Source organism: Rhopilema esculentum, chromosome 4 (assembly GCF_057945365.1).
Source record: "Rhopilema esculentum isolate cy_ngs chromosome 4, ASM5794536v1, whole genome shotgun sequence".
Classification (NCBI taxonomy): Eukaryota; Metazoa; Cnidaria; class Scyphozoa; order Rhizostomeae; family Rhizostomatidae; genus Rhopilema; species Rhopilema esculentum.
This window is the reverse complement of record NC_142818.1, coordinates 4,053,836-4,079,911: the sequence shown is the minus strand read 5'-3', so window position 1 is coordinate 4,079,911 and position 26,076 is coordinate 4,053,836. Positions and strand designations below refer to the sequence as shown.

The window sequence follows — 26,076 nt, the reverse complement described above, 5'->3', positions numbered from 1 at the left end:
ATTTGAAGATCAGCATATCGTGGAAGCCGATTCGTTAGTCTGCGGGAATGAGAAACGATTCTTCACAGAAATCTGCTTTGCACTTTGCTGGTATCTGATGCTCTCCAACCAGTTACTACACCCCACGATTCTGCTCTCTCGAAGCTAACTATCTGTAGAGGAGTTTCATTTTTATCAATGCATATCCCAAAGGCTCTATGATTCCCAGGTCAAGTTAAATACACGATCTTGCTATGACTTCCTGGTGACTGTTTTTATTTGATTATATTTGGTATTACAAGCATTAACTATGTATAAAAGACCAGATGCTCAAACTAATAGCAAGCAAATTGTCTAGTAATTTTCAAAAGGAATCACATTGGCCCCAATTTTTTAAAAAATTGTAGAAAACTGTCGCCATTGTCAGGACTTCTCGGGTCACAACTGCAAGCATAAGCAGGTTGAAGTGATTTATATTCAAATGCACGGTGAGAAGCTGTCTTTAGTACCCTCTTTTCGGCATGCTGATCTGTTGGTTATGCCTATAAAGGTGCAGTTATGCAACGCCGAATTTCCTCTATTAAAAGAATAGGCTCGAACAATAGTTCACCTTTCCACAAATGAACAGCTGCCCCCTTTTGGTAAACCCTCCATAGATTGAGATTTGGGTTGATGTTAGTTATAACATGGAAATTTCTGATTTTGACTATTATCATTTACTAAGTATGGTATATGTTGGTTTTTTGTTATATTTAAGATATTGGCTAGTTTTATGACAAAAAATAAGTTCAATTAACTCGTATTATATACGCTGCCCGGTATGAAACAACTCTATGCTCTAATCACCTCCGCATGAAAACATTCAAAAGTCATATGAACCTTTTTCTGACACCAGTGGTCCTGTCGTAAACCGGGTCAAAATCTTTTTTTTAGTTGCTTTCAAAATTCCTTTAAGGGTGAAAGATGAAATATTGAAGCTTAAAGAAAAGATGAATTTATCATTTTTACTTCATATGCCAATGACCTCGATGTACGACACCCTGGAACAACATTGATTTAAGTGACAAGATTATGATTTATTCTATTTTTATTCAACTTATGTTTCAATTATTACTGATTTATAAATTGTCTTCTATGATTAGATTAATTGAAGGATGATATCGTGTAGACTTACTGCATGAGCCTCTGTTCTGGTTGCTTCCGTAAAGTGAGGCAGTTGTGAAACAGAGGCTCATGGAGTGAGTCTAGGTAGCATGTATAAATGACTATTTTTATGTATTATGTGCTACCACGACCGCAACCTGCCCTAAAGCGACTGAAGAGAACACCATGAACGCTTTAATCAATACCCTACCTGGTATGATCTGGTATGATTGTATTGATTTAAGCAAGTGGTCATTCTTTACTTTGTATGGATGCAGGTGTGCATCTGATGGGAGTTGTAGGTGGTATGACACTCCCTGTTTTACATGAGTTGTTCGGAATTATCTTCAGTTGGTCGACTAAACTGTTGATTGGTCGGTAAATCGCTAGATGGTAGATGAAATTGGCACGAATTTGTCTTCATCCATGTCATTGTGGGCAGAGCTACAAACCATAAATATTCCAATGAATGTTGTGTAATTTTCCCCCATTTCAGGTGTCTTTTAGATTGATTGCGTTTATAGTGCATGCGTCGTTATGTTTTTGCTCATACCTCGAAATTTCTCTGGAGTAGAGTAAGATGAACATCTATTGTAATGGTAGTTTTTGCTTGAAGTAGATGTTAATTCTGACAGGGTATTTATTTTTTACTTATTTGCTGGAGTGAGCAAAGAAAAAGTAAAAAATCATTTTTGTATACATTGTGAAAATAAAGCAGCTATTTCCCGAATCTCTGGTCAAAATATTTTGTGGGAATGAGCACTTTTTCGAAAGGCATTGATTTCATTGATGCTTTTTTAGTCTGATCTGCACACTGATCTATTGAAAAAATTGGATCGAGCTTCTTATTACCTCGATAGGAATGCTAAAAACCCCAAACAGAAGCGGGAAGCCATGCCTCAAAACCAATCCTTGAATGATATGAATAGGGGAGAGCCCCAATGCTGTGTATGTGATTGCCGAAAAAGGCCAAAGCAGACGAAAACGTTATAAGATAAAGATAGTTAGGAACGATAGTAAAGGCCCTCTTTTCGGCTGGGCCGTTTGTAGGCCCTCCTTTCGGCTGGGCCTTTTGTAGGCCCTCTTCTCGAATGCAGTAGCGTAACAAAGTTTAGGACACGTCACTTCGAAAACAAAGAGCTCTCTACCAAGGATCCAAATTAGCTGCTCTTCTTGTTGATTCTCTTTGTAGGTCTTGAGCAGTTGATCTTCATTAGTATCCCTTACGCTAGAAAGCATGAGCTTCTTCACGTAGGTATGGTACCGGTTATCTCTTTGACTGGTGGCTTTGTCCATCACAATGCTTGTCCATGCAATGAAGGAGAAACCCGTCGAACACCGCACCAGAATTTTGAATCAGTTGATATTTAGGCCCTTCGCATTCATAGCGGTTTTGTAAATAAAGAAATTAGAATGGATTTTTACATCAAACTTACATATATTTTTATTCTTTTTATGATAACACACGCGAGCAAATATTCTTCAGATAAATGCACGAAAGACGAGAACGGCAACGAACACTGCTTTCAGGATGACGCGGATGAGCCTTGCTTTTACGAAGAACAAGAGGAAACATTATTCCAATGGGATCCTGTTGAGGTATGCCTTATAAACTTCAAAGCGTTTCATAGCGTTTCATGAAAGAGCATGCTTAGAATGAATTTAATAACCAATATAAAGTGAAAGGCAGCTATATATTGTCTCAAATTTGATACATGTTGCTTGTCTAAAATGGCCAGATTTTCATACATGTTGCTGGTTTTTGAAAACCCTGATCTTTCCCTATTTGACTCATGACCGGTGATAATACTGCCAGGGTTTTTAAACAACGGTGCATTTCGGGGGACAAGATCAGTAAAAAGCTCAAATTATACCTCCCTGCAAATTCGATAAAGGCTAATAATAATCAAACTGTCTTTTTCTCTTTCTGTTAGTTAAGGGTGGCTTGCTAGGCCTTCATGTTAGGTATCCTTCATGTAACCTGCAGTATTTGCGTTTTAGAAAATCAGTTTGTCTCTTGTTCATCTTGGCATTTGTTAACTAAAGGTCACCATGTATATAGTGAAACCAAAATCCACGTGAATTAATAGTAAGAAAATGTGCCAGCAACATTTTTTCGTGACATTAGCTAGAGATTTTCATACAAAAAATAATCAAGTATGGCAGGGTTTAGTACAAACTCGGTTATCGATGAATTTAGATACATAGATGAATTATTTTGCAGACGAATGCAAAATGTTACGCCTTTATCAGTCAAAAGTATTGATTTATCAATAAAATAGTTGAAAGGGGTAAGAAGTGAGACATATAAAAAAAGAAAGCTATTACAGTTTTCAGATTTCTATTTCAAACCGTCAGAGGTTCTCCATTGATCAAAACATTAGAAAATCAAAGTTATTATCTGTCTTAATATGATCGTATTAAGCGAATTTATATGTTTATCCTATACTTAATGTAAATTCACATCTTAATTTTTTTGAAACGTTGTAATAGTAACAGTGGTAATTTCAAACAGGTGTTTGTAGATCAATAACTTTAGTTGGGTTTTTTAAATATTTCAATAACCTTATATCCTTAAAGTCTACTAAAGTGTTCCCATTTGCGTCTGTGTTGTAATCCAGGGGGCAAAACTTTTGGGTTGTTATTATAGCAAGTGGTTCGTATTGAGTGGGGTTTGATAAAGGCGCGATTTCACCGTATTTTCAATTAAAGTAGTTTTCTACTTTCAAAAGAAGTTTAAAATCTTGCCCTCGGGCGTGCGTAATAATCCTCTTTTTAAGAAATTGTAATAAATCGAATTGATGAATGATGTTTTTGATCTAATGTTAGAATAGTGTCAGCAATTCAAGCCAAACAAGAAAGTGATTTTTCTTTGTGTACAGAGAGGCTACGAAAGACAACTTGAATTAGAGGAGGGGAAAATTCATACACTGAGAACGGTCGCAGTGAAGCCAAAACTCTTTGGTACGTATCAAGACTCTCGAACGCGTATCTTACATTGTTTTCATTTCTTTACATTATCTTATCTTGTCCAAATGTTACTACTCCCCCACCCCCCCCCCCCCTTCCAGAACATTGTTGAGAGTTTTGGGCAAATGTCATACTAGTCATAAAAATCCAACTTACAAATCTCCTAGTACGCCGCTTTATCGCAAACCAAAATTGTTCCTAGAAATAGAGGGATTGCTGAATTTAATCATGAAAGCCAACGTTAGTGTTCCAAGACTTTTGACATGGATTGTGGGGCTATCTGACGAGGGATATTTCTCCTAAAAGAGAGGTTGACCCTGTCTCTAGAAAGATATATCTAAGCCCCATTGGGATTTTTGAGAACAGAGAAAGGCGTGTCTTCTCTCTTTTCCTTGGATCCCTTGCTTCTGAATATTTTGTTACCTTCCTACATAAAGGAATGAAGTAAACGTGTTTGATATGTAAAGAGAAACTGCCTGCACAGTTGAATGAACTGGTACCCAATGGTACATGCTATTTTATATGCGTTCCTTTTCTTTCAGAAATTCTAAACTTTCTCACCGACGAGGAATGTGATCACATTATCGAAATCGCCACAACACAAGGCCTTCACGCGAGTGGACTGTTTTTCGATAAACATGCTCTTGCCAGTAAAAACTACACTCATGGTAAGAAAATTGTTTCGTAATCTTTTTTGTTGTTTGTAGAATGTGCATGCGTAGTGTATTAGCATTTTTAATTGATTAGAACTGTATTTGATATCTTCCTTCGTTGTTTAGGCCATTCAAGGTTTGTGGTTGGAGATTTTGATCGCTGGGATATCGATGAAGATGGTGAAATAACGATTGAAGATGTAAGTTAGTGCAGTTCATTTTTATTAGACCCAAGATTATTCTTTCAACATGAGTTTGATCTTTATTATATAGTTGCTTTGAAGGCTTTTGGTGGGCCCAGGAGTTTCTTGGGGGAAGAGGGGTCACAACCCCACCTTTTGCAACTGAGAATCAAATGCATGCTTTTCTCAGCTTGCTCACGTTATTATTTTCCTTTCAACAAGCAAAAAGGATAACAAGGACCACAATTTGTGTAAAATTTCGAACCATTCCCATGCCATCATTAGGGATGTTGGATAGGAAGTTAATAGTTTACCCAAATTGATCTATATTTGAAAATGAGAGCAGGGGGCAGGGCTGCAGAGACGTTTTGGATGCCATAGGGCAAATATGAATGACGAGGTCCCTTGCAAGAAATGCGAGAAGAAACTTTTTGCGACCACCCCCTCCAGATTAGCTTAAAATGTATTTCAGAAATTTTCTTGCATTTATTTCATGCAATCGTTTCAAACGCTGTTCTAATGTTGAGCAAATTTTTGCTACATTTGATCAGTGGCGGTTTTAAAAACTGCGGGGCCCGGGGCCAAAAACATCTGCGGGGCACGGGGCCAAAAACATCTGCGGGGCCCGGGGCCAAAAAAATCGCTCTTGTTCTCTACAATTTCCATCTTTTTTGTTAGGTGTAGGGCCCCTTTTGGCTATCATAAGCGCGGGGCTTGGGGCCATGGCCCCTCTGGACCCCCTTAAAAGCACCACTGCATTTGATGAATCCCTTTCTAAAACGGAGTTCATTATTTCATGGGGCCCCCTAGAGCTTGAGGCCCAGGGGAAATTTGCTCCCTTACCCATCCCTCTCGGCCGCCCTGGCAGGGGGTACTTGTTGTATTGCAGATTTGGTACAAGCAATGCAGGCTTCCGACGCGTATTTTGCCCAGGGGGGTGCTCACTACTTTTCTATACGGGCGTCTATGTCAGCAATTTTTTGTTGACCCCCAAATATTCAGTTACAGTTTTGAAGAACCCCAAATATTGAATCTCAAAATTTTGAGACCCTGAATAATGTTACATGTTTTGGACTACCATTTTTGTAAAATTCTCTTGAAAATCACAATAATTTCAATCCCATTTCAATACCCTAAACAATAAATAGCCAAGAGAGATGTTTCAAGATTCAAAATTTCAGGATTCCTTTCTTTAAGGATTCTCCCTAATATTTAGTTTCCTTTTACAACTTTGTTTTCATTTCTCAGACCCCAAATATTGCATTTTTCTTAAGCTGTAATTCTCAGACACCAAATATTGCATTTTTCTTAACCTGTAATTGTCAAACCCTAAATATTGGATTTTTCTTAGCTTGTTATTCACAGACCCCAAATATATATTTTTTTAAAATCTCAGAATCTGAATTTTGCCAATGAAATGGGTGATGAGGGAGCCAAAAGCAAAGCTTATTGCCGGAGTCTGTCCTGTGGAGAAGAGACGATACGTATAGGCTCATTCTTACACATTCCAAAAATGTTGCGATCTTTCTTTCTTCATTGAGAGAGCCCAGGCGTAAAAGAAGTGAGAGTCCCGCTTACTTAGCACTTTGGTCGAGTAATTTCTTTCATTCTTCTTACGTCAAATGTGAGATCACAATGAAGCAAAGAAGGAAGCAATAAAGCGCCCACGCTAATCTCCCTGAAGAGCCATTCCTTCAACCGCAAACGTTTTTGCTTAGACACCCTATGAACATTTCCTGCCCATTGGGTGTAGGGACCTGAGATTGTGGTAACATGTGAGCTATACCTGAAATTCCATGCCACCACGTTTTGACATTGAAAGGGAATCGCCAAAAGCAGCATTAAATTATTTGTGGTATACTGTTTATTGTCCGTCCGATGCAAAAAAGGGACACAGATAGGGCACAGCTCGAGTTCGACTCTTGTTGGATAACGAGTAACTGTTCGAAGAATTCCGACAAAAAGTAGCAAAAATTTTTAATAGGGGTGGGACTACAGTAACCGCACCACTGAATGTGAGGTTTTTGAGATGCTAAAAGTAAAGAGTTATTTTCTACTCTTAAACAATAGTTAATATTCTTGAAGTGCTAGTACAAAATATTCCACTTTTCCTACAATTTCAATTTTTTCAATTCTCAGATCTGCCAACATTTGAGAATTTGGCACATTTTAGAATTTTCGCGCATTCTCGCATATTAAAATACTTTTGAAACGATTCTCACATTTCTTGTAAAACAAGGACATTTAATATTGTTTATTTTTCAGTGCCAGGCACACAGTAAGGAATAGAGTAATAGAGTTAAAATTTTCTTAATTTATGTAGTAGAAAATAATTAGAAGAGAAAATTGGCAGTAGCAGGATTTTTCTCCGTGCAATTTAATTTTAAATCGACAAAATAGCATCTAATTGATAACGTCGATAAACTAAGTGGCCGGAATAATGTTTTGATACTTCAAAAAATAGGTTAGCTACAAACTATAGAATTTAGGTTTTTTAAAATTCATCAACAGGTACCTAAAGTTGGTTAGTTACACTCTTTTTTGTAAGAGCCAGTAAATTTATGTTCAGGCTGACTGTTCTTAATTTTTTCGAAAATCTGAGGCTGGATTGTTCTTAATTTGTTCTTAAATTAAGAGGGTTAAGAAGTGCTATTGCTAGCTTTTTCGCTCTAAGGAGGTGTTCAGGCCTCATTTGCCAACAAAGTGAGTGAGACAGCCTTAATTTGCTGACAAACTTGAAGATTCACCAAAAGCACCCACACATCGCTAAAAATCCTCGATTTTGAGAAAAAACATTGTTCAAAATTGCATTTTGCAGAAGCTCAGCCTCAGCTTGTTCTCAATTTGTTCTTAACTTTTGATCAGTTTTGAGGCTCGTGTTCTTATAAAAAAAGAGTGTACTACACCTTCTTATAAGAATATTCAGGCTCATAGTCATTCAATATTTGAGAATATTATAAGAATATTGGTCAGCCTCAGGTTGCACAATTTTTCTCGTTTCTTAGCAGTTGCCTGATCTGCAATGTTAACAACAGAGCATTGCATGACCAGCATATCTCGTTATAGCATAAAGCCAAGTTTCTATTTGAGGGTGGCCGATGTTCCCCTGAAACCATGTGAGATTTGAAAAAAAATAAGAATACCTGAAGAATGTATCTAGGATCAAAAAGAAACATTTCTCAAGAATATCAAGGATAGACTAAATTTATAATATTCTTATAGAAGAAGAGTAAAACAAGATTATTTTGCTTCTAAGCAATGCCAGTGGCGAGTCACTCGTAAATCGTTTTTTATAACAAAGACTGCATTTTCTCTCATAACTTGAGTTGTAACTTGTAAGCATATGCTTAGACCATGTTTTGACAAAATGGTAGATAACCGCCCACCTAAACCCTTCTTGGTGAGTACAGCTGGAACAAAGGCCCTTAATCTATACTGAACATGCCGCCTTTTGTAAATAATTTCTTTGACTCCTTCCCTTGCTTGAAATCCTTTTAGTCCATTTGCTTAAAATACTTTTTCTATGGGTAGCCGTTGGCCTCGTGAGGAGCCAGATTTCTCGTTATTCAATGGCCTTTAGAAATCTTTCAATACACTAACAAAAACCACGCCTCCAATTCCGCATTCCAGAACTTTTTTTGCAATGAATGAATAGAATAAAATCACATGACAGTCAGGGAGAAATAACATGTTAGATTAATGATTGTGCATTTTGAATACCAAGGCATCTCGGTGTACCAAACACGATATTTATGCGGAAGTAAACCCATTCTGGGACTCTTTCTGTACTGACCGCTGCACGTGGTCGTATCATGATGAAAACTGTCCAGAACACAGACAGAAGCCTAGCGAGCGTTTTCGTCACAGGGGAAAACAGGTAAAATGTCTTGTGCGAATGAAGAAAAGGCCACTGTAGCAGGCTGCTCGACGGGCTCCAAGGAGTTCTTGCGGCGAAAAGTCGATAAAAATGTAGCAAATAAGAAACACCGCAATACGCCGAGAATAAACAACAATAAAACACGTAAATCAGTAAAGGCTAATATTTCGCCCCGGCATACGTGGCTTCATCAGAGCAAAAGCTTGGACTGGCAATGGCAAGGGATGCCCGAAAAAGGGGAACTTGGGATTAACTGGGGAAAAATAAATCAAAGCTCGCGGGGACGTGGGAAAATGGAAAAATGCTTGGGTCATGCGATATTTCGAAAAGGAACTCCCCGGTTTACCAGGCTGGTAACAACGGGGTGTTTTTGAAAAATTCCCATCCCCAAAAGCTTATCACATCACTTACCCTATCAGGAAAGCGTTTTAGTGACTTCCAACGGCTATTTCCGATTTTTCAATACTTTTTGGCAAAGACCGAGATACAACTTTTTGTTTGGGGGGGAGGGCCAGCCCTGATAAATCAGTGTAACAAAAGCCATATTTTACAAAATAAAAGTATTTTACCTATGCAAGTTAAGTTTTTTGGTGGGTCAAGACCCCCTGCTCCCCCCCCCCCCCCGGCACTTCGGTCCTTGCTTCTCGGGCTCTCTCTTTTTTCAAAGAATGTCAACACGACTGTAGGGCAGTTCGAAGTTAGGCTGGTTTCCTCTTAGTCGTGTTTGTCGTAACAGTCGTATGAGCCTACCACCTACTACGTAAATACAATTCGATGCGAACAGATACAGTACTTGTGTTTTCCTTGTGGTTTTATCTGTCGCCATGTTGGAAACAAAGAAGTGCATTCTTGGAAACATTCTTGTTGCATTTTTAAGTCGTATGAGTCGCCTGTGACTGTTTCGGTTGAGAAAAGATGGTTGTGTCACGCCTATTTCCGTTGGGGCCGAGGCCCATCCCGTGAATTTGAAAATGATGGGGTGGGGCCAAGGCTAGCAAAAGTGGGGGGGGGGACTTGAAAATTATTTGCTTCGCAAAAGATTGGGGCCTTCCCGGTGGTACATGGGTCTTTGTGCAGGGAATATGAGAGTTTCTATCTCATACAACATGTCGTATCTGTTTTACTGGTGTGTCGCGAGGGGCAAATCACTCAAAGAAAATCTCGTACACCTTTTGTGAAAATCCTATTGTTTTATCATAAAATCCCTAGAAATCCTTTTGTTTTAGTTCAAATCTCGTACGCTATTTGCAAGAGTCAATTGCCCCTCGGTTGTGTCGCATGAGGGGATTCCATATAGTTGTATTTGTCATAAGAAGTTTCCTTCAAAGGATCCAGAAAATCTTTAACAAGAAATAATATTGAAGATGTGCCTTAGATCTAACATCTGCGATGCAAGCTATCCACTTGTCTAACTTAATATTCTTCACAACAACAGTATCTTCGAAATGGAACCAGGTCCAAAAAACCTACGAGTGAAGAGTTAAGTTGCTTCTCCTCCTGTTCTTCAGATAGAGGCTCGCTGTGTGTGACACCACAAGGCTATGTTGTAAATGAAAATGAATTCCAATTGAGTAGGCACTGATCTTTTCATATCTTAACAGGTTAAACAGTTTGCAATCAACACAAGATTCTTATACCTAAAAGATGAAGACGTCATTGAAATGTAAGCTATGTTTTCTTTTCTGCTGTTTTCAATACCCCTCCCAACCAAATATTGATAAATGCATATTTATACCAGATTGCGTTGTCTATGCTAACGATGTTCAAAAGCACAGAGCAATTTATATAGTAGAAGATAGGCTAGAAATGAGACATGTCCTTATCCAACGTATAGTCATATAAGACAGAGAACATGTCTCATTTTTAGCCTAACTTCTACTGTATAAATACATATTTATTCCAGATTGCGCGTGCGCTGTCTATTCTGACATGACAGTGCTCGATGTGCAAAAGCACAGAGCAATAGATATAATGAAATAGAAGATAGGCTAGAAATGAGACATTTTCGCTGTTACTCCCAGTTTCGTGCTTGCCCACTCATCAGACAGACTATAATCTGTCTGATGATTGCGCAAGCACGAAACTCGGAGTAACAGAGAACATGTCTCATTTCTAGCCTATCTTCTATTTTATTATAAATACATATTTATATACATGCATATGTCTAACTTTGAAGGTTTTATGTATGACTAGATAATATTGTAATAATCGATGTCAAAAGTTACAATCGTTTGATAAAACTTTTCACAAACGCCTTCTTTTCCCAAAACGACATTCTTGTGAATGATAGATTCAAATGCTATAATTTGACCCGGCAAAACTTGTTGTGTGCGAGGGGCAAATCACTACAATAAAATATCATACACCATTTGTCAAAATCCTATTGTTTCATCTGAAAATCCTTAGAAATCCTTTGTGTTCGAAAAAAATCTCGTACGCTGTTTGCAAGAGTGAATTGCCCCCCCCCCTTCCCCCGCTTGTGCGGATGGCCTTTTTAAATATTTTAGACATTTTTTTGAACAACATATAGATTAATTGGAATGGTGATGTACTGCAATTAAAACTTCAGTTTAAAGTCAACAAAAAGTCAGTTTAAAGTAATGTAGCTTTATGCCATTTCTAATCAAAGAAATCGTCAAAGTATAATTCTCTGATTTTGAAGGTTTAAAGAGATGAAATTGGACAGTTTCAACGATGGTTAGTTTATTTTTTAAGCTTATTATCATATACATTTTAATTTTAGAACTCCTTTTTGCCTTCCTGGAGATATGATCATAATGGGTACATTTGATCATAACCCTTGTCCGACCCAAAGAAAAGAAAGATGAATCAACATGCATTCAAGTACTATGTCTTTTGATGTATTTCGGGGCACCACCACCCCCCCCCTGCACAGTAACTAGCGACGCCCCTGGATTGCGTTTAACTGTTCTCGATTGCTCTCTCTTGATGCAGTCTTTGGGCGAGTTTTAGTTTCACGGTGTAGTATAATTAGGGGTAATTTGCAAAGGTTGGCATTGAAACATTTTCGTTTTAGGAAAAATAACCCAAGAAGAGTTCCAAACGCTTAACACAGAGGCTATAGATGACTACATGAAAGCCCTGAGAGAAACACACCCCAGGTTTCGTGACAGGTACAGCGAACAAACATGGTTAAAGCAAGACAGATCTGCTGACCCATTGCTGCGAAAGCTTAGAGAAAGGTTAGCAACATCTAATTCAAGCCATTGTACAGCATTCGTAAGTTTCGCCAGCGGTGTAGCTGGACCTTCCAGACCTGGGGGGGGGGGGGGGACGAGGTGGCTGTTGAAAGGTCATCAGTAGAAAAATTTACATGAAGAAAAACTTTGTTGAGCAAACTTTGAAGATTTACCGACTAACTGAAGAATTAGTAGGGGTGTATGTCCGAAATTTCGCCTACACCCCCTGCTACACCCCATACACTCCCCGCTAGCTACGCCCTGGTTCTTATGCCATTCAGGCTAAACGAATCTTTTGCTAGGGGTAAATTTTCCAAAAAGCTAGGAATTCTGGGTGCACGAGATGGAAAACTAAGTTAAACCAAACGAGACGATATGAAATGCAATTCTCACCATAATAAGAGAGATCGGTTGTGAAACTCATAATTTATTTGCATTATTTTTCCTTTTAGAGTAAAAAAGCTGACAAAACTGCCAACCAGAATTGTTGAAGGTGGCGAACCAATGCAGGTAAAATTTTAGTATCTACGCTTAGTCTCTTTATACCAGAGCACCTTTCGCTCAATTGTCGTTGTTTGTCTTAACAAACCTGATTTTGGAGAGCTAGCTAAATCTCCCATTCTCGACATCTAGCCAGAGTTAGGTCAACGAGGGGGTACCCAGGATGTACGCCCCTTTCTTAATTTGGCAAGAAAATTGAGCTTTGCCTCTTTAAAAGACTCGTCTCTGTCGGAGGGAATACAACGCCAATTCTAAATTCCCGGATCCGACCCGGCGAGCTACGTAAATGCTGAACAAATTATGGCAATGAATCTATTTTTGTAACTTCTGAATTTTTGTATTGGTAACTTTTGGTGCGTTTTTTGCAATGACATCATTCTACCTATTTACTGTAATTCCATATAGGCATATTGTTTGCTTTTAAAATCAAAGTATTACCAGCGTAAGTAGCCTGGACAAGAATTTTGAAGCAGAAATGATGGAACTACAAATCAAATATTGATTTGGGGGAAAGGGGGGATTCGATTTTAAAGAGGCAACCTAAAGAAGCAGTTGTAGAAATTGCATATTGTTTCAACAATTTTGTTCAGGAATGTAGGTAAGGGTAGGCCAATTTTATAACATTTGACAAGGAAAATAACAGTATTGGAAGTTTGTAGCACTGGAATGATTGAAGAGGGCGTGGTCTCAAAATTTTCCTTTGGCTGCACCCATTATCTCTTACTTACCCTGGGTACCAGAGCTTCAGTGAAAGAGATTGTCGAACAGTGGTCTTACAACCCACCCTTTCACCGACCGACTTTTTCACCGAAGCTCTTGCACCCAAGGTAACTCCTGCCACCAGTGACTGAAGCTGTAATGGATGTAGGTCACAACGTTATAGCAGCATTGATGTTTAATTTATTTGTACTGACAGGTACTGCATTATGACGTTCATGGACACTACCATGCACACTTCGACGGCCAATCAAAGGCGATGCTTGCAAATCTTGATTGCTGCCAATTCAAACCACAAGCGTCTTCAACTGAATGTCGACTGTGCAGGTTTGTGTCAGTCCATGAAAATTTAAATCATTAGCATTGAAAGGATAGCTACAAAGCTTGGCTAGGAATCATTTACAAAAATGCTATCGTCAGTTCTTTTTGCTACTTTGCATGTGAAACTTGTATAGGGTGTGTTTTGAGAACCCCGTTTGTGAAAAAGATATTGCAAGCTGAGCTAATACGAGAGTTTATTCTCTCATTCATTCTTGATCGGAAAGATTCAAGTTTTCAAGAATGAAGAAAAAGGAAGAAAAGTGCCTTTCTTCATAGTGCTCTAGTGTCATGACATAAGTCTAAGCAATATAAATTGTAACAATGAGGATCGTGCAGTCAGATTCATAAAGATAATCTTAGATTTGATAATAGGCAGTCAGAAGTATAAAAATAACCTTAGAATTTTGTAAGGTAGAATTTCATCAAATAAAATGGATCGTTAGAAATGAGGAAAATCAGAAATATACTTTTCGAATTATCAACTGCTTTCAGTACAGTGAAGCAGGTTAGAAAAAAAGTACGCATTATTCTTAGAGACTACAGAACCTTTAGAGGTGAACTGAAACGCAAAGAAGTTTTGTGATACAATGTAGAAATTGATGCATAGAATTTCAAGTCTTCGGCTAATTATTGCTTTCCGTTTTGTTGCAATTCTCTTTCAAATTTCACAAAAATTATCGTCAACGACTCGGCCATTGTCGGTACTTCATTTCAGTTTAGTTATACATCAAAATCGATTGCTTCAACTGGTTTACAAGAAAGAAAATTTGTGGGGGGGGGGCGATCAGGGGTAATTCGTGATAAACACTTTCCCTAGAGCGCTACATATGCTAAGAAAATCTGATAAACAAACCACTCTTTGTCGCTTAGAAGTGGGACGATTCTGACCTTATCTGTCCAGTTTTCAATCAGAAGCAGGCCTTTAGGTTCATGATTTACGGCAACCAATCAAGAGAATACACTTTTTGCTTAATCATAATAAGTGATAGTGTCATTTGAAGAGGAACACGAATTTCATTTGAAACATGAAATTGTCTTAGATCATTGTTCTCTTTTAGGAAGATCTTATTTATTGTGCAAATGAATTGTGTACATATATTTTGTTTGCAATTAAAGTCAGCTCAAGGGCAATTCCAGGATATTTTTTTGTCTATCAGGTATATTACGATATTGTATTATTTGAATGACGTAGAAGAAGGTGGTGAAACTGCATTTCCAGTCGCAGACGACGATGCCTATAAACATACGGTAAGTTTAATGTCATTTTGATTGTTAAGGATAAAGGGCAATATAGCTTGTATCTAAACCTGTGTAGGAATGTAAGTGGCGTATTAGACTTATTTGAAGAAAGTGTAACTTTGCTCTGAACCTTGCTCTTAATAGATATGATATGTGTTGGGATAGCATTCGCAATCATGTGTTCTCAGAAATTTCTTGGTATATTTTAGTCTCATTCTACTGAATGAGTCCTCCTCTGTGACCCTATAGAACTTTTTTCATACTCTTTTAAAATCTCTGAGGCACTTCCCCTTTATTTTTAGAATTTTAATCTTGCACTTTACGAGACTGCTGCTTTATAGAAGACTATTGTGTACTAAAATACTTTTTTCTTTTTTAGGAATTTGTTCAACGAAGAGAGGGAGATTATTACAACCTCAGCGAGTTCTGCTATAATTCAACAACTGTTGTGGCACCAAAGAAAGGTAAGGCTGTTTTATGGTACAATCACAATCTTGATGAACATGGCTGGCTTGGAGAGCGAGACGACTTCTCGCTCCATGGAGGGTGCAACATCAGAAAAGGGCACAAATGGGTTGCCAATAACTGGATACCAGCGCCAGAATACCAAACAAGGCATCTGAATAGCATGTATGCGGATCTGAGTAGTCTTGAAAGTCTTTTTTAAGTGTGCTGCCTATTGAATACTAATACTCAGTACTCAGTCTCAGAATCAAAGCCACTAGCACATTGGACAATTCAAGTTGTTTGAAAGAAATGACTTTTAAAGACAGCATATGAAAGGTCTTAACATTAAACGAATCTCGAAATATCAAAAAGATGAAACGATCTAGTATTTAGCTACAAAATTAATCCTTAATCAAGGTATTTAGCATAAATGTATTTAGCTACAAAATTAATCCTTAATTAAAATTGTATCCTTGAATTAATCCAAATGTAATGATTAATAAAAAATATCTTATAATTAATGATTAATTGATATCTTAAAATTAAATTCCATATTAAAATTGTGTCTTTGGTAGCCTTAAACGATCTTGCATCTGGTCCGGTTACTCTGCTGTTTGCAAAAGATAATTTACTCTGAATATTTAAACGTAAGGTAACTGCATTCAATATGTTCAGGAAAAATTAGTTTATCGAGATTGGGGACACAAATGCACCATAAATTTCTTTTAACCTAGCGTTGTACCAATTTTCATACAAGGCCAATCTGACGATCACTCAAAATATAGGTCAATCTCTGTCTTGCCAGTCTTGTTTTCTCAAATACTCATCTATGGCCAATCATATAACTACGTTGACAGAACTGAATATTCATTTCAAAGCCAATCAGGATTCCGCCAAACTGTCATTTTATAAACAAAACTTTTATGTGCAGCAGGCTGGGGGCTGGAGTATATTTCGCATTACACGTTTTTCTATAAGAACACTTGGCTCCAGTTTCAGCCTGGCTTTTCTTATTTTTCAGCATAAATTCAGCCTAATGGGTGTCTTATTTTTTAATGGAATATAATATGCATAGCAGTGTCCGGACATAGCATGTGCTTCATAAAATAGTTAATTCTTAGGTCATTGATCTAAACCAGAACCCTGGAGAAGACTAATTGCTACTCAGTTCTCAATTGTCACTCTTTTGAGAGCACATTGATGACTTCCAATTCTTGCCTGTCACCCTGTTAGAGTTTCACTATAGAAGACAGTAATTTTTGCTCGTGCTTTTTCCTTGAGTCTTGTTGAATTTTAGCCTGTTCTGTATCTTATCTTGTTCTTATAATTGGGGCAAATTTCAGCCTGATGTTTCTTATAAGCGTTGTACATTTGATAAAAGCATGCATGCGACATCGATGCGTCGTCAAATCAAACGCCGTTTTTAGGAGTCGGGTAAAATGCAAAAAGACCATCAAAGGGACATCAATGCCGCGAAGTTTCACAAAATAAAATTGGCAACAAAATGGAATGGAGGTGAAGAGATGGTACCGAAAGATTTGAAGATGGCAAGAAACAGCAGAGACAGCTTACTTCAGGGCCGTCGCGAGGAAAGCCTTGTTGGGGGGGGGGGGGTTGGGAATGTGTGGACTACAAATTTACCTGATTAAAAAAATTTTGCCTGAAATTCTTTAGTTGCTGTCACAAACCTCTGCAATGCATTTTGTCAATTTAACTCTGTATATAATTCGCAACTTCCATTTTAATTTGATAATAACGGAATTTTCCTAATAGTTTTGTCAAATCTCTATATCGGAACGGGCAAAGGATATAGCAGAAAATTTTCGAATTTTGATGCTTCTAGTTTCCTGGAAAATGCACTCTTTTAAGCACATTTCACTAAAGCAATCCTCCTAATCCTACCGAAAATTCTTTTATTTTTGCTAACAAATTGAACAGCAGATAAAAACAACTCGTACAATTTCGCCGTGGTCTTGAGAAATACCATGTTGTCAGTTACTTTTGAAGCAAGGTAACAAGCAGCACTGGTTGTCAATTTAGATCCCTCTTTCCATCTTAGCATGCCTTTTCAATGTTAAAAAAAATCTGGAGCTCATAGTGAATTGCAGTTGACGCTTCTACCGAGAAAATTTAGGGGAAATGGACACAAGACACTATTTTACCTAAAGAGAACCTGGATTTTTCGATTTAGTGCCAATAAGAAATCTTCAAATATTCAAATCATTAGTTTGTTTACCTTCTTTCATATCAAGGAATATCATATTTAACCAACGGAGCAACTACATGAAGACATGAAGCCTGAAGGTCTCTAAGATACCTAAATCGTTTCTTCCACCGAGCGGATTTTACCTGAAATTTCCTATTGAGATACTATTGGGGGGTCGTGACACCCCCCACACCTCCCCGGTCGCGACGCCCCTGGCTTATTGTAGTATACAATGTTTCCGCTACTTCCCGCCATCCATAATTGAAGAGAGCTGCAATGCGCGTTCAGGTGTTACAAAATATTCCTGTATCTTTTATGTTGTAATTCTGTTTGCAACATCTGTGCAATTGCAGAAGAAAATGAAGAGGCAGCGATGCTATAAAGTAAAAATGAAATGCCCCATTCCAAGTCGATACAAACGTATCGCTAGACAAAACTCAGAAGGGTAGCTCCGTTTAAGTTTCTCTTCAAGTTTGTGCCTCATCTTTGAAAGTACTGCGTGGAAGGTTCTTTTATTCACCCTGAACTTCTCCTAAAGCGTGTGTTGTTGTAGTTATGCAAGGAGAGGCGTCCGCAACTGTCATGAATCAACCGAGGATGCGAAGCCCACACAGAATGTCCACAATTATCTTCGCTTTTGCATAATTTCATTTTTTTTCAAAAAACTGTCTTTAGCTTTTAAATTTTGACCTCATAGCTCTAAATTTTGGTTACTGTCGCCTTTTATCAAACCCCAAGACCGTGAAAAAAATTAAGACCTAACAAGCCGTATCCCCCACCACTGTGCAATCGCTTTGTCGACTTTAAGACAATTTTCATCAACAATGTTTATCATTGTCACATGTACAATGAACTGTTTACAATTTTTTTAGTCCTTGCGCGAGATTTTTTTATACTGCTTTCTTTTCTTTGCCGCCATTTCAACCACAGGTAGACCAATAGCGACATTGCTCTATTAATAGACATTATCACGAAGCTATATTGTAGCGGGGATTCCGGCTCTGGTTTCCTGAACAAAGTCTTGTGATCACAGGGTGCTTTGCTACGTCAAAGCAAACATTTGCGACAGGTACAAGCTTGCAGGTGGCCTATATTGTTTTTTATTAAGAAATGACAACACTAGTTATTATGTTGCCGAAGCTGCGATGGCGCTTTGCAGGTGCAGTGATAAGCGACGTTAGCTGACAAAAATAAACTTTTAATCATATACAACTTTAGGCCTTTTTGATATTATGTTTGTTGATGTTTTGATTGGGTCAGACTACTTGACTGTATATACTCGTTTACCATATTTGAAGAATGTGAGTCTTGCAACCGCCGTCAGTCTCAGGCTATTTCACAACACCGGCCTCAAGTGTTTACTTTTTACGTAGATCGTTGGAATGAAACAGGGGCTCCGTATGAGTATCCTGCTCTGATTTCACTGTGGTCCACCATAGGGAGCGAAACGCAGGGTTGGATCTAATCACAATTTTCCAAGCAGGCCAGAGCAAGGACCGCAGAGAATATTACAGATTGAGGGGGCTAAAACGTTTGAGGGACTAAACATGCTTAAAACCAAAACAAGGGTGATTTTTGTATGATTTTAATTACATTTTGGAAATTATTTAGGGAAGCTAAAGAACCCCCGCTCCCTGGGCCAGAGTGGGCTTTAGTTTTCATGCATTCCCTTTAAACATTGAACACAAAACATAACTAGTGTGAACTGTATCGCTTTCAATTAGAGAATTTTACCCTAGATAGCAAAAAACTCCTTGTTTTGAGAAGAAATTTCTAGGAAAAGATTTGCAAGGCTGTTTCAAGACTACGTTCAAAATTTATTTTCAGTACCTCAGCCTTAGCTTGTTCTTGATTTGTTAATAGCTTTGATGCTCGTGTTCTTATGAATCTTTTTTATGCTCGTGTTCTATAAAAAATTGCACTTTAAAAGTGTACTGGCAAAACAATAAGAGTATTAATCATGTTTGGTTGTATCAAACATCTTGACCATGGTTATGTCAATCCAACATTGTAAATAATTCGGATATAAAGAAACTGCTATGAGTAGTCACGCAATGCAATGGGGAATGAGAGTGCTCCTGCTTAGTTTCCTGAAGCATGATACTCTATGATAGATTAGGCGGCAACACAATGAAAAACTGCTTCTTTTCGTCAAAATACCTTTATTCGTATGATTTTTGCGTAGTAATTTAAAAGCATTCATATATAGCCTCCTGAAAATCCTGCCCCTGAATGAAAAAATTCAACAAGCTTAATTTTCTCGTTACATTTAATGGGTATCTACAATCTCTCGCTATCTGGCCTTAAGCTGTAAGCATGAGGTAGTTACTAAGATACGTTTTTGTCTTCAATTTTGAATGTTATTTTATGTACTTTGTGTTCAATTTTTGTTAGTCAGTAAGCTTTCTGTATCGCATCAATTATCGTATCAACCATCAATTATCTTTATCAATAATTAATGTTTACCAATTCAGTTTAGACTAATTTACCATAAAACAATTTCAAGGATTATATAAGACAGATTGCATACTGCAGAAAGAGAAATTGTACTATAAAGAAACCCAGTTTTAAGCAAATCTTTCAACTGCTTAGTATTTTTGACTGTCTTTATTGATTCTAGAAGTGATGTCCAGATTTAAAGCTTTTAGAAACTTAATGATATGATGCAATTATTGCCTGCTCTTACTTGTATAGAAAGATTTTGAGGCCGACAGTTGTGACCTGTTGCTTTATGCACAAATCGTCTTTCATGAAAATTTAAGAGTTTTATAAAGAAAACTCCAACATTCTGATTGGGTATGCAAAGTTGTTTCTTCCAAATTAGCAATGAAGTACGAAGACGACCATTCCATGTAAGGTTAGTCGTCAGGCCTTCCTTTGCCACATAGCATCTATGTATGTTAATAGGTAATAATAAAAATAATATCCTATAAAATAATCTTCAATAATCTTTGTCGTTCACTCATATCAATCGCTAACCTTTTTAAAGAATAAAGCTATTTTGGTTGCTTTCAGATTCAGATTTCAAAGACACGAGCATCAAATTCTAAATTCTCTTCAATCTGCACACACAAAAAATTCAAATTGCTTTCTAGCAACCATTTTTGCGCATATTTTATGTTTTATGCATAAATTACTACTTCTATAAGAAACTCAATACTGGGACTCTCGAGCAGTATGAAGCTCTTTTAGTATGGGCTCGTTACCAACCAGCTCATTCTTGCATGTTTCAGATGAGAAGATAAATCGTTTACTTTCTTGCAATCATCAAAAATACTTTCTTTTATTGCAAATCAAATGATAGTTTTCCAACATCAATATGAAACTTAGTACATAACATATAACATCCACAAGAAAGTTTAGCATCTATCAATTTCAAGCATTAAAGGAAAGATTTTCTATGATATTTGCGCTCATAAGTCCATATTTTGTTATACCCTCAAAGGCATTTAGTGTCGAATAAAGAAGAAACCTTTTTGGTATCGACTCTTTTTCCTATGAGGTAATATCCTAAGAGCTAGAGCCGTTTAGTTGAAAAATTTATAGCAAGTTAATTAAGAACAACATTAGGCTGAGATTCTGTAAAGTTTGCGCTGCAAAAATATTATCATTAAGTATGTATCCTTGTCTTATGTAATAAGAAATATAATACATGTTACACATGTTACACATCCAATGTTGTTCTGCAGTAAAATATATTATATCCTTTTTCAATTTTATATCTTACACACTATAGTTTAAGAACATATTTACAACAATCCAGTCTAGAAGTACCTATTGGAAAAACGAACAGCCAGAATGAGCCTAAATTTACTAGTTCTTCTGTAAACACGTGTGTTATTCTAGGATGCGCCGCGTAGCAGCCACGGGCTTCCATGCTTTTAGGTTAATCGATGGGCGACGCCAAATTGTCGAAGTTCCTTTGTTGCTAGGCTACCGAAAACAAGCAATATGGCTTCTTTTGTAGCCTCTCAGTGAGCAAGAAACGCACTGCAAATGGCCCATTTTTTAAACAATTGCTGTTATTCCCTCTTTTATAGACAATTATTGACGCTTTTAGTCGTTAAGTTTCTTTTCTGGAACCCACCTGTACCCTTAATTAATTTTACAACTACTTAAGGCCTATTTTAAGTGGTTCAGTGCACGATCTTACATAACAAAATCCACATGAATGGAAGGTCACGTGTAGCAAGAGGTTTTACATTGTTGTGTTTGGAATACTTGTTGTTGATCTGTAAAAAGAAAGACTGTTCAACATTTATTTATGGTATTGTACACATAATTTAGCTTTGTTACTTGAGTCCAACAACAGAGTGAAGGTCCACTGCATTTTGTCAGAGATCTGATCAAATTTACAACATTCCCCCTGCTTTCTAATGCACAAATGATCGCCCTTGTTTCTGCATTTGGATATAGATTCTTGGTTTGATACCAAAAGTACAGTATGAGAATCGTTTTATATTTCATTGGGTTAATTGTGTCATAACATATCGAAGCCATTGTAGTATCCAAAAATCCTTTTCCTAAATTGAGCAAATAAAACTAACTGCTGCGGTACAGGTTGTGTACAGGCAGGGACGGATTTACCGAAGGGTGCAGGGGTTGCGATACTATTTTGATATCCTTCGGTAAATTTTGCTTCTATTGGGTAAATTTCGCTTTGATTCGGAGAAAAACATTTTTTGTTTGTAAGTAGTAACAAATTAATTCAAAAGTTTACTTTGTTTTTCTTCTTATCTTCTTTACCTTGAAGTTATTAGTTGAATTTTCAAAACGGACGTTTCCATCACTTTCTAGGCACCTGAAGGGTGTGGCACCAAAATCCATTCTTTATCTAACCCCCCCCCCCCCATCCATGCCGTTTCAATCTACCCCTGTGTACAGGTCTACAATTTTCTTGAGCTGTACTTGCATGAAAATTCAATTCTAAATGAGAAAATGTTCGAGTAAACAATTGTTGACAATTCTTTCTTGAAATAGTCCTCACAAGGTATTGGTGAAATGCAGTTCTTGGTTTTATGCTGTATACCCACTAAGCAATTCTGTTTTTTTTTTAATTTTGATCGGTAACTTATTTGCCCAGTTTTATTGTGCGAAAGTAGCTTTGTAACCCCTTATAATTTCTCTAGTTATTTTCATATCCCCACTTGTAAAGGAGAAAATTTTCATACACTTCTCAAAAATCCTCAATCCCTGTACCCACCATGTCTTCAAGCCCGGTATTTGTTCCAAAATCTCAATGACTGCTCCCCAAGTAGTGCCTGGCAAGAAAAAGGCCTGGTGAAATTTGTTCAGGCTCTTTAACTAGAAAGACTGAGGCCATATCTATCAAACTGCAAGAATGCTGCAAGATTTAGGGCTGGCTCAATTTGAAAATATTACCGTACAGTTGAGTTTGATAGCTAGAAAGCTTCGAAATCGCTGTTTGTTGGAGGAAAAAAGAGTTGCCACATAAGCCTGGAAAATCTTTATCAATTTTTCGAGTTGATTCAGCTAAGTTGTCGAATCTTCTCGTACGTCAAATTTTCAGTTTACCTTCTTACAGCTGAAAGAGACGAAACACTTGCCTAGTTTATACAATTTTGCTATGGAATACGTTTCTATTCTAACAGTTATAATGATTTTGCTCTGCAGTGCACTAGTTGTTGTACCTGTGCCCAAGAATTTGAAGATGTTAGTGAAATTTTTGGATAATTTAGCTACAACGAGTGTAGAGAGTGGCTGACGAGATTGCCATTGAGGTTGTCATTGGGACATTAAGAATTGGAGAAAAAACCAGTGAATCGAAGAGTGAATTGAAGAGTACAAAGTCACAGATTTCGAATAATATGAATCCCTTTGTAACAAATAGCATAACACCACATTTTATATTACATTGCCAAAATCTTAAGCGTACTAACTATTTACATATTAAAATGATGCTATTGTAATTCTACACTACTTCATCGTGGCTCACAGGCTCTGAATAAAAAATCCTGACATTTTCAGATAATAACTAAAAAAAATCTACCAAACGAGCTGTATGCACCAGTCATACAACAATTAAAGGTAATAGAACCAGCTTTGACCAAACTGAGTGACAAGTAAAATGGTAAAACCTAACTGAAGCTGATATTTACGATTCATCAATGCACATAATGTCGATATTAAAACAGTATTGTTACTAAATAAAAATGCTAGCTGAAAGTTGCAATTATAACAATTATAATGGGAACCTTTAGAAGGTATTTAAATGCAAGCCTTGCTCAGTAAACAGGAAATACGGATTCGACTTCTACAAAACTTTGCCTTGGTAAGGCAAGCATTGCCAATACTGAAATGCACCTTCGGTTTATATATACACACAATTCTTCTACATTTGTTATTAGAATGCCTAGGGCGTTATATTAACTATACAAGATATCATAAGTTCACTGAGGAAAGGCAAAAGTGCAAACAAATTTGAAAACTAACAATTAATCTAAATAGAGGCTATATCAGAGGAAATAATTTTGAATAAATTAATATCACCTTAATTTGAAATTCATTTTGATGTGCTCGAGATAATTCTACTTTTGAGCTTTTCATACTTCGCTTTATAATCGTCTTTTTGTTTCTGGTAAATCCTGACTAAATTTTGTAGTTCATCTATCTGTTTGTACAGTTCTGTATTATCTTCTGATAAATTTCTGTATTGTTGGACACGACGTGTCCTGCACTTCTGGGCATAGCCCCGGTTCTTTAAGAGCCTCCTCCTTTGCTTTAAACGATGCATAGCTTCTCGAGGAAGACCCTTCAACTTCTTGTTCAGTTCTCTAACTGACAATTGTGTTAGCTCATCGTCTGTTACATCGTCTGAAAATGATGCAGCACTAAGTATTATATCTTTAGAGTCATCGCTGAAATCGTCATCAAAAATCTCAGATATATCTGAAACAGATGATACAGTTATTGGGGTTGATGGCGTTGATGGAACGCTTGATGAAGAAAAATCCCAGGGTTGTTCTTGTTGACTTTGTGCTTTTACCTCAGTTTCCTCGTTCGTGACACAGAGTGGCCTTTGGTCGACACTACTCGTGGTTGAACACGCCCCTTTTTTCGAGCTATCATCGCATGGTATGCCAACCAAAGACCTCAGATAGGCCATATCTGAAAAAGGCACTGAATTACCCGTCGGTGCTGGATCGTTTTGCATCTCCGTTGAAATTTCTAGCCTTGAATTTTCAGGAATATCTAAAGAATAAAGAGACGAAAGACTTGGAAAAGTCTGGCTTTTAGAAATTTGGTCGTCACTTTCCTCGGTTTTTAAATACATATCCATATCATCCCAGTCTTCTTCCGCTTGCAGTAATTCATCCATTGGCACAATCTGGCTTACAAATCCATTATCCGAAAACATTTAGGCAGCAAATATACCAACTTTCTGATAGGCGAGCCCTCGCGTGTGAGTTCCGCGGTCTACTGTCGTCTGCACTGAGTGACCTGGCCTCCATGATATACACATACTTTTATCGCTGGCCATTCTGTAATCATACAAAAATATCATCCAACCAGCGACTCTGTTTTTTGTTGTTTGCCTCCCGGTAGCTAAGGAAGGAATCCCCAATGACCACAGGTGACTCAAACATAAGATAAGACAGGCACGTAGGCGGAATCTCATTATTATAAAGTACTGCGCAGCCGCAACTACAGAAGCTAACAATAACTATTACAAAAGAAGATAACTATATTGTCCAATTTGACATTCCATTCATGGCTAAAGGATTTTCTATGTCAAAACGGGTTTCTGCCAAATTCTTTTATTAACTCCTATCCCAGACCACAGGACGCCCTCATTTAAAAAGCTGTTTCTCTTGCTAAAGCAGCCCTTTTTCTTCGCCAAGGCTTCACAAATATTTCACAGTTGCATAAACGCTTTTTTTATAAGGAACCTACTTCATCGCCTAGTTCCAAAAGTTCTTTATTCGTAGACCTCGAATCATCAACTTGTAGTACCAAAAGTTTCTTAATAGTTCCTTAATTTGTTTTGACTACAACAAGCCCTTACACTTAATTGAGAAAGGGGCGAAATAACCAATGCGGAAACTACTCATTTGACACACAAATAGCAACCAAATGAATGGCTGCAAATGAATGGAATCAGCTTTTTAGTTCTTGATTCTTGCAGTTATAAAAATTTCTCAAATTGGAAAGTTCCTTAGGGATTTCGTTTTTAGTAAGTTCTTTAAATATTTCGGCCTTCTACATGTAGGTTCCTTATAAAGTTGCTCCTTATAAAAATGCGTGTATCTGTGAAGAACTGAAATTTCAGATCTTTTGATCAAAGGTTTGCCCATTTTCTTCGTCGGGGAGTTACAGACTAGTAAGACCCCCATGTACAAAGCAATTTAGGGTGACCCATTCGAAAATTTTCTTGGGATTTATATATTTACATCAGTAATATCAGAATATGTTGTTTCTACGAAACGTTCCGTATCTAAATTCATATTTATATTCATATTTAAATATTTTTAGTATAAAAGAAGATCAAAGAGTTTGGACTTTGGTTGAGTAGAATTTTTGAGACTTTTGAAGCATTTATATTTTTGCGTTAAAGTATTATACAAACCTTCCAACATTATTTAATTTCGTTTTCTCCACTTTATACAAAACATGATACATT

General features: G+C 37.3%; 2 protein-coding genes across 2 annotated transcripts; one reads left to right on the top strand and one right to left on the bottom strand.

Annotated features, from left to right (window-relative positions):
* Nucleotides 1-84: 84 nt before the first annotated feature.
* Nucleotides 85-16,556, top strand: LOC135691168 (transmembrane prolyl 4-hydroxylase). The gene is made up of 11 exons (XM_065208953.2): nt 85-2,721; nt 4,005-4,086; nt 4,635-4,760; nt 4,872-4,945; nt 10,406-10,467; nt 11,467-11,501; nt 11,842-12,007; nt 12,457-12,514; nt 13,422-13,549; nt 14,701-14,791; nt 15,162-16,556. Exons 1-11 carry the CDS (start codon nt 2,536-2,538, stop codon nt 15,447-15,449), a joined length of 1,296 nt encoding a protein of 431 aa, XP_065065025.2. The 5' UTR covers nt 85-2,535; the 3' UTR covers nt 15,450-16,556.
* Nucleotides 16,557-23,264: 6,708 nt separating this feature from the next.
* On the bottom strand, nt 23,265-24,911 carry LOC148960319 (uncharacterized). The gene has a single exon (XM_089116093.1). It carries the CDS (start codon nt 24,811-24,813, stop codon nt 23,959-23,961), a length of 855 nt encoding a protein of 284 aa, XP_088972219.1. The 5' UTR covers nt 24,814-24,911; the 3' UTR covers nt 23,265-23,958.
* Between the last annotated feature and the right edge of the window lie 1,165 nt (nt 24,912-26,076).

Coding starts and splice junctions, on each gene's coding strand:
- LOC148960319 (XM_089116093.1), bottom strand. CDS start 24,813: ATGTTTTCGGATAATGGATTTGTAAGCCAGATTGTGCCAATGGATGAA.
- LOC135691168 (XM_065208953.2), top strand. CDS start 2,536: ATGGATTTTTACATCAAACTTACATATATTTTTATTCTTTTTATGATA. Junction 4,946..10,405: donor GTGAAATAACGATTGAAGAT/GTAAGTTAGTGC, acceptor ATATCTTAACAG/GTTAAACAGTTTGCAATCAA. Junction 12,515..13,421: donor AAGGTGGCGAACCAATGCAG/GTAAAATTTTAG, acceptor TTGTACTGACAG/GTACTGCATTATGACGTTCA.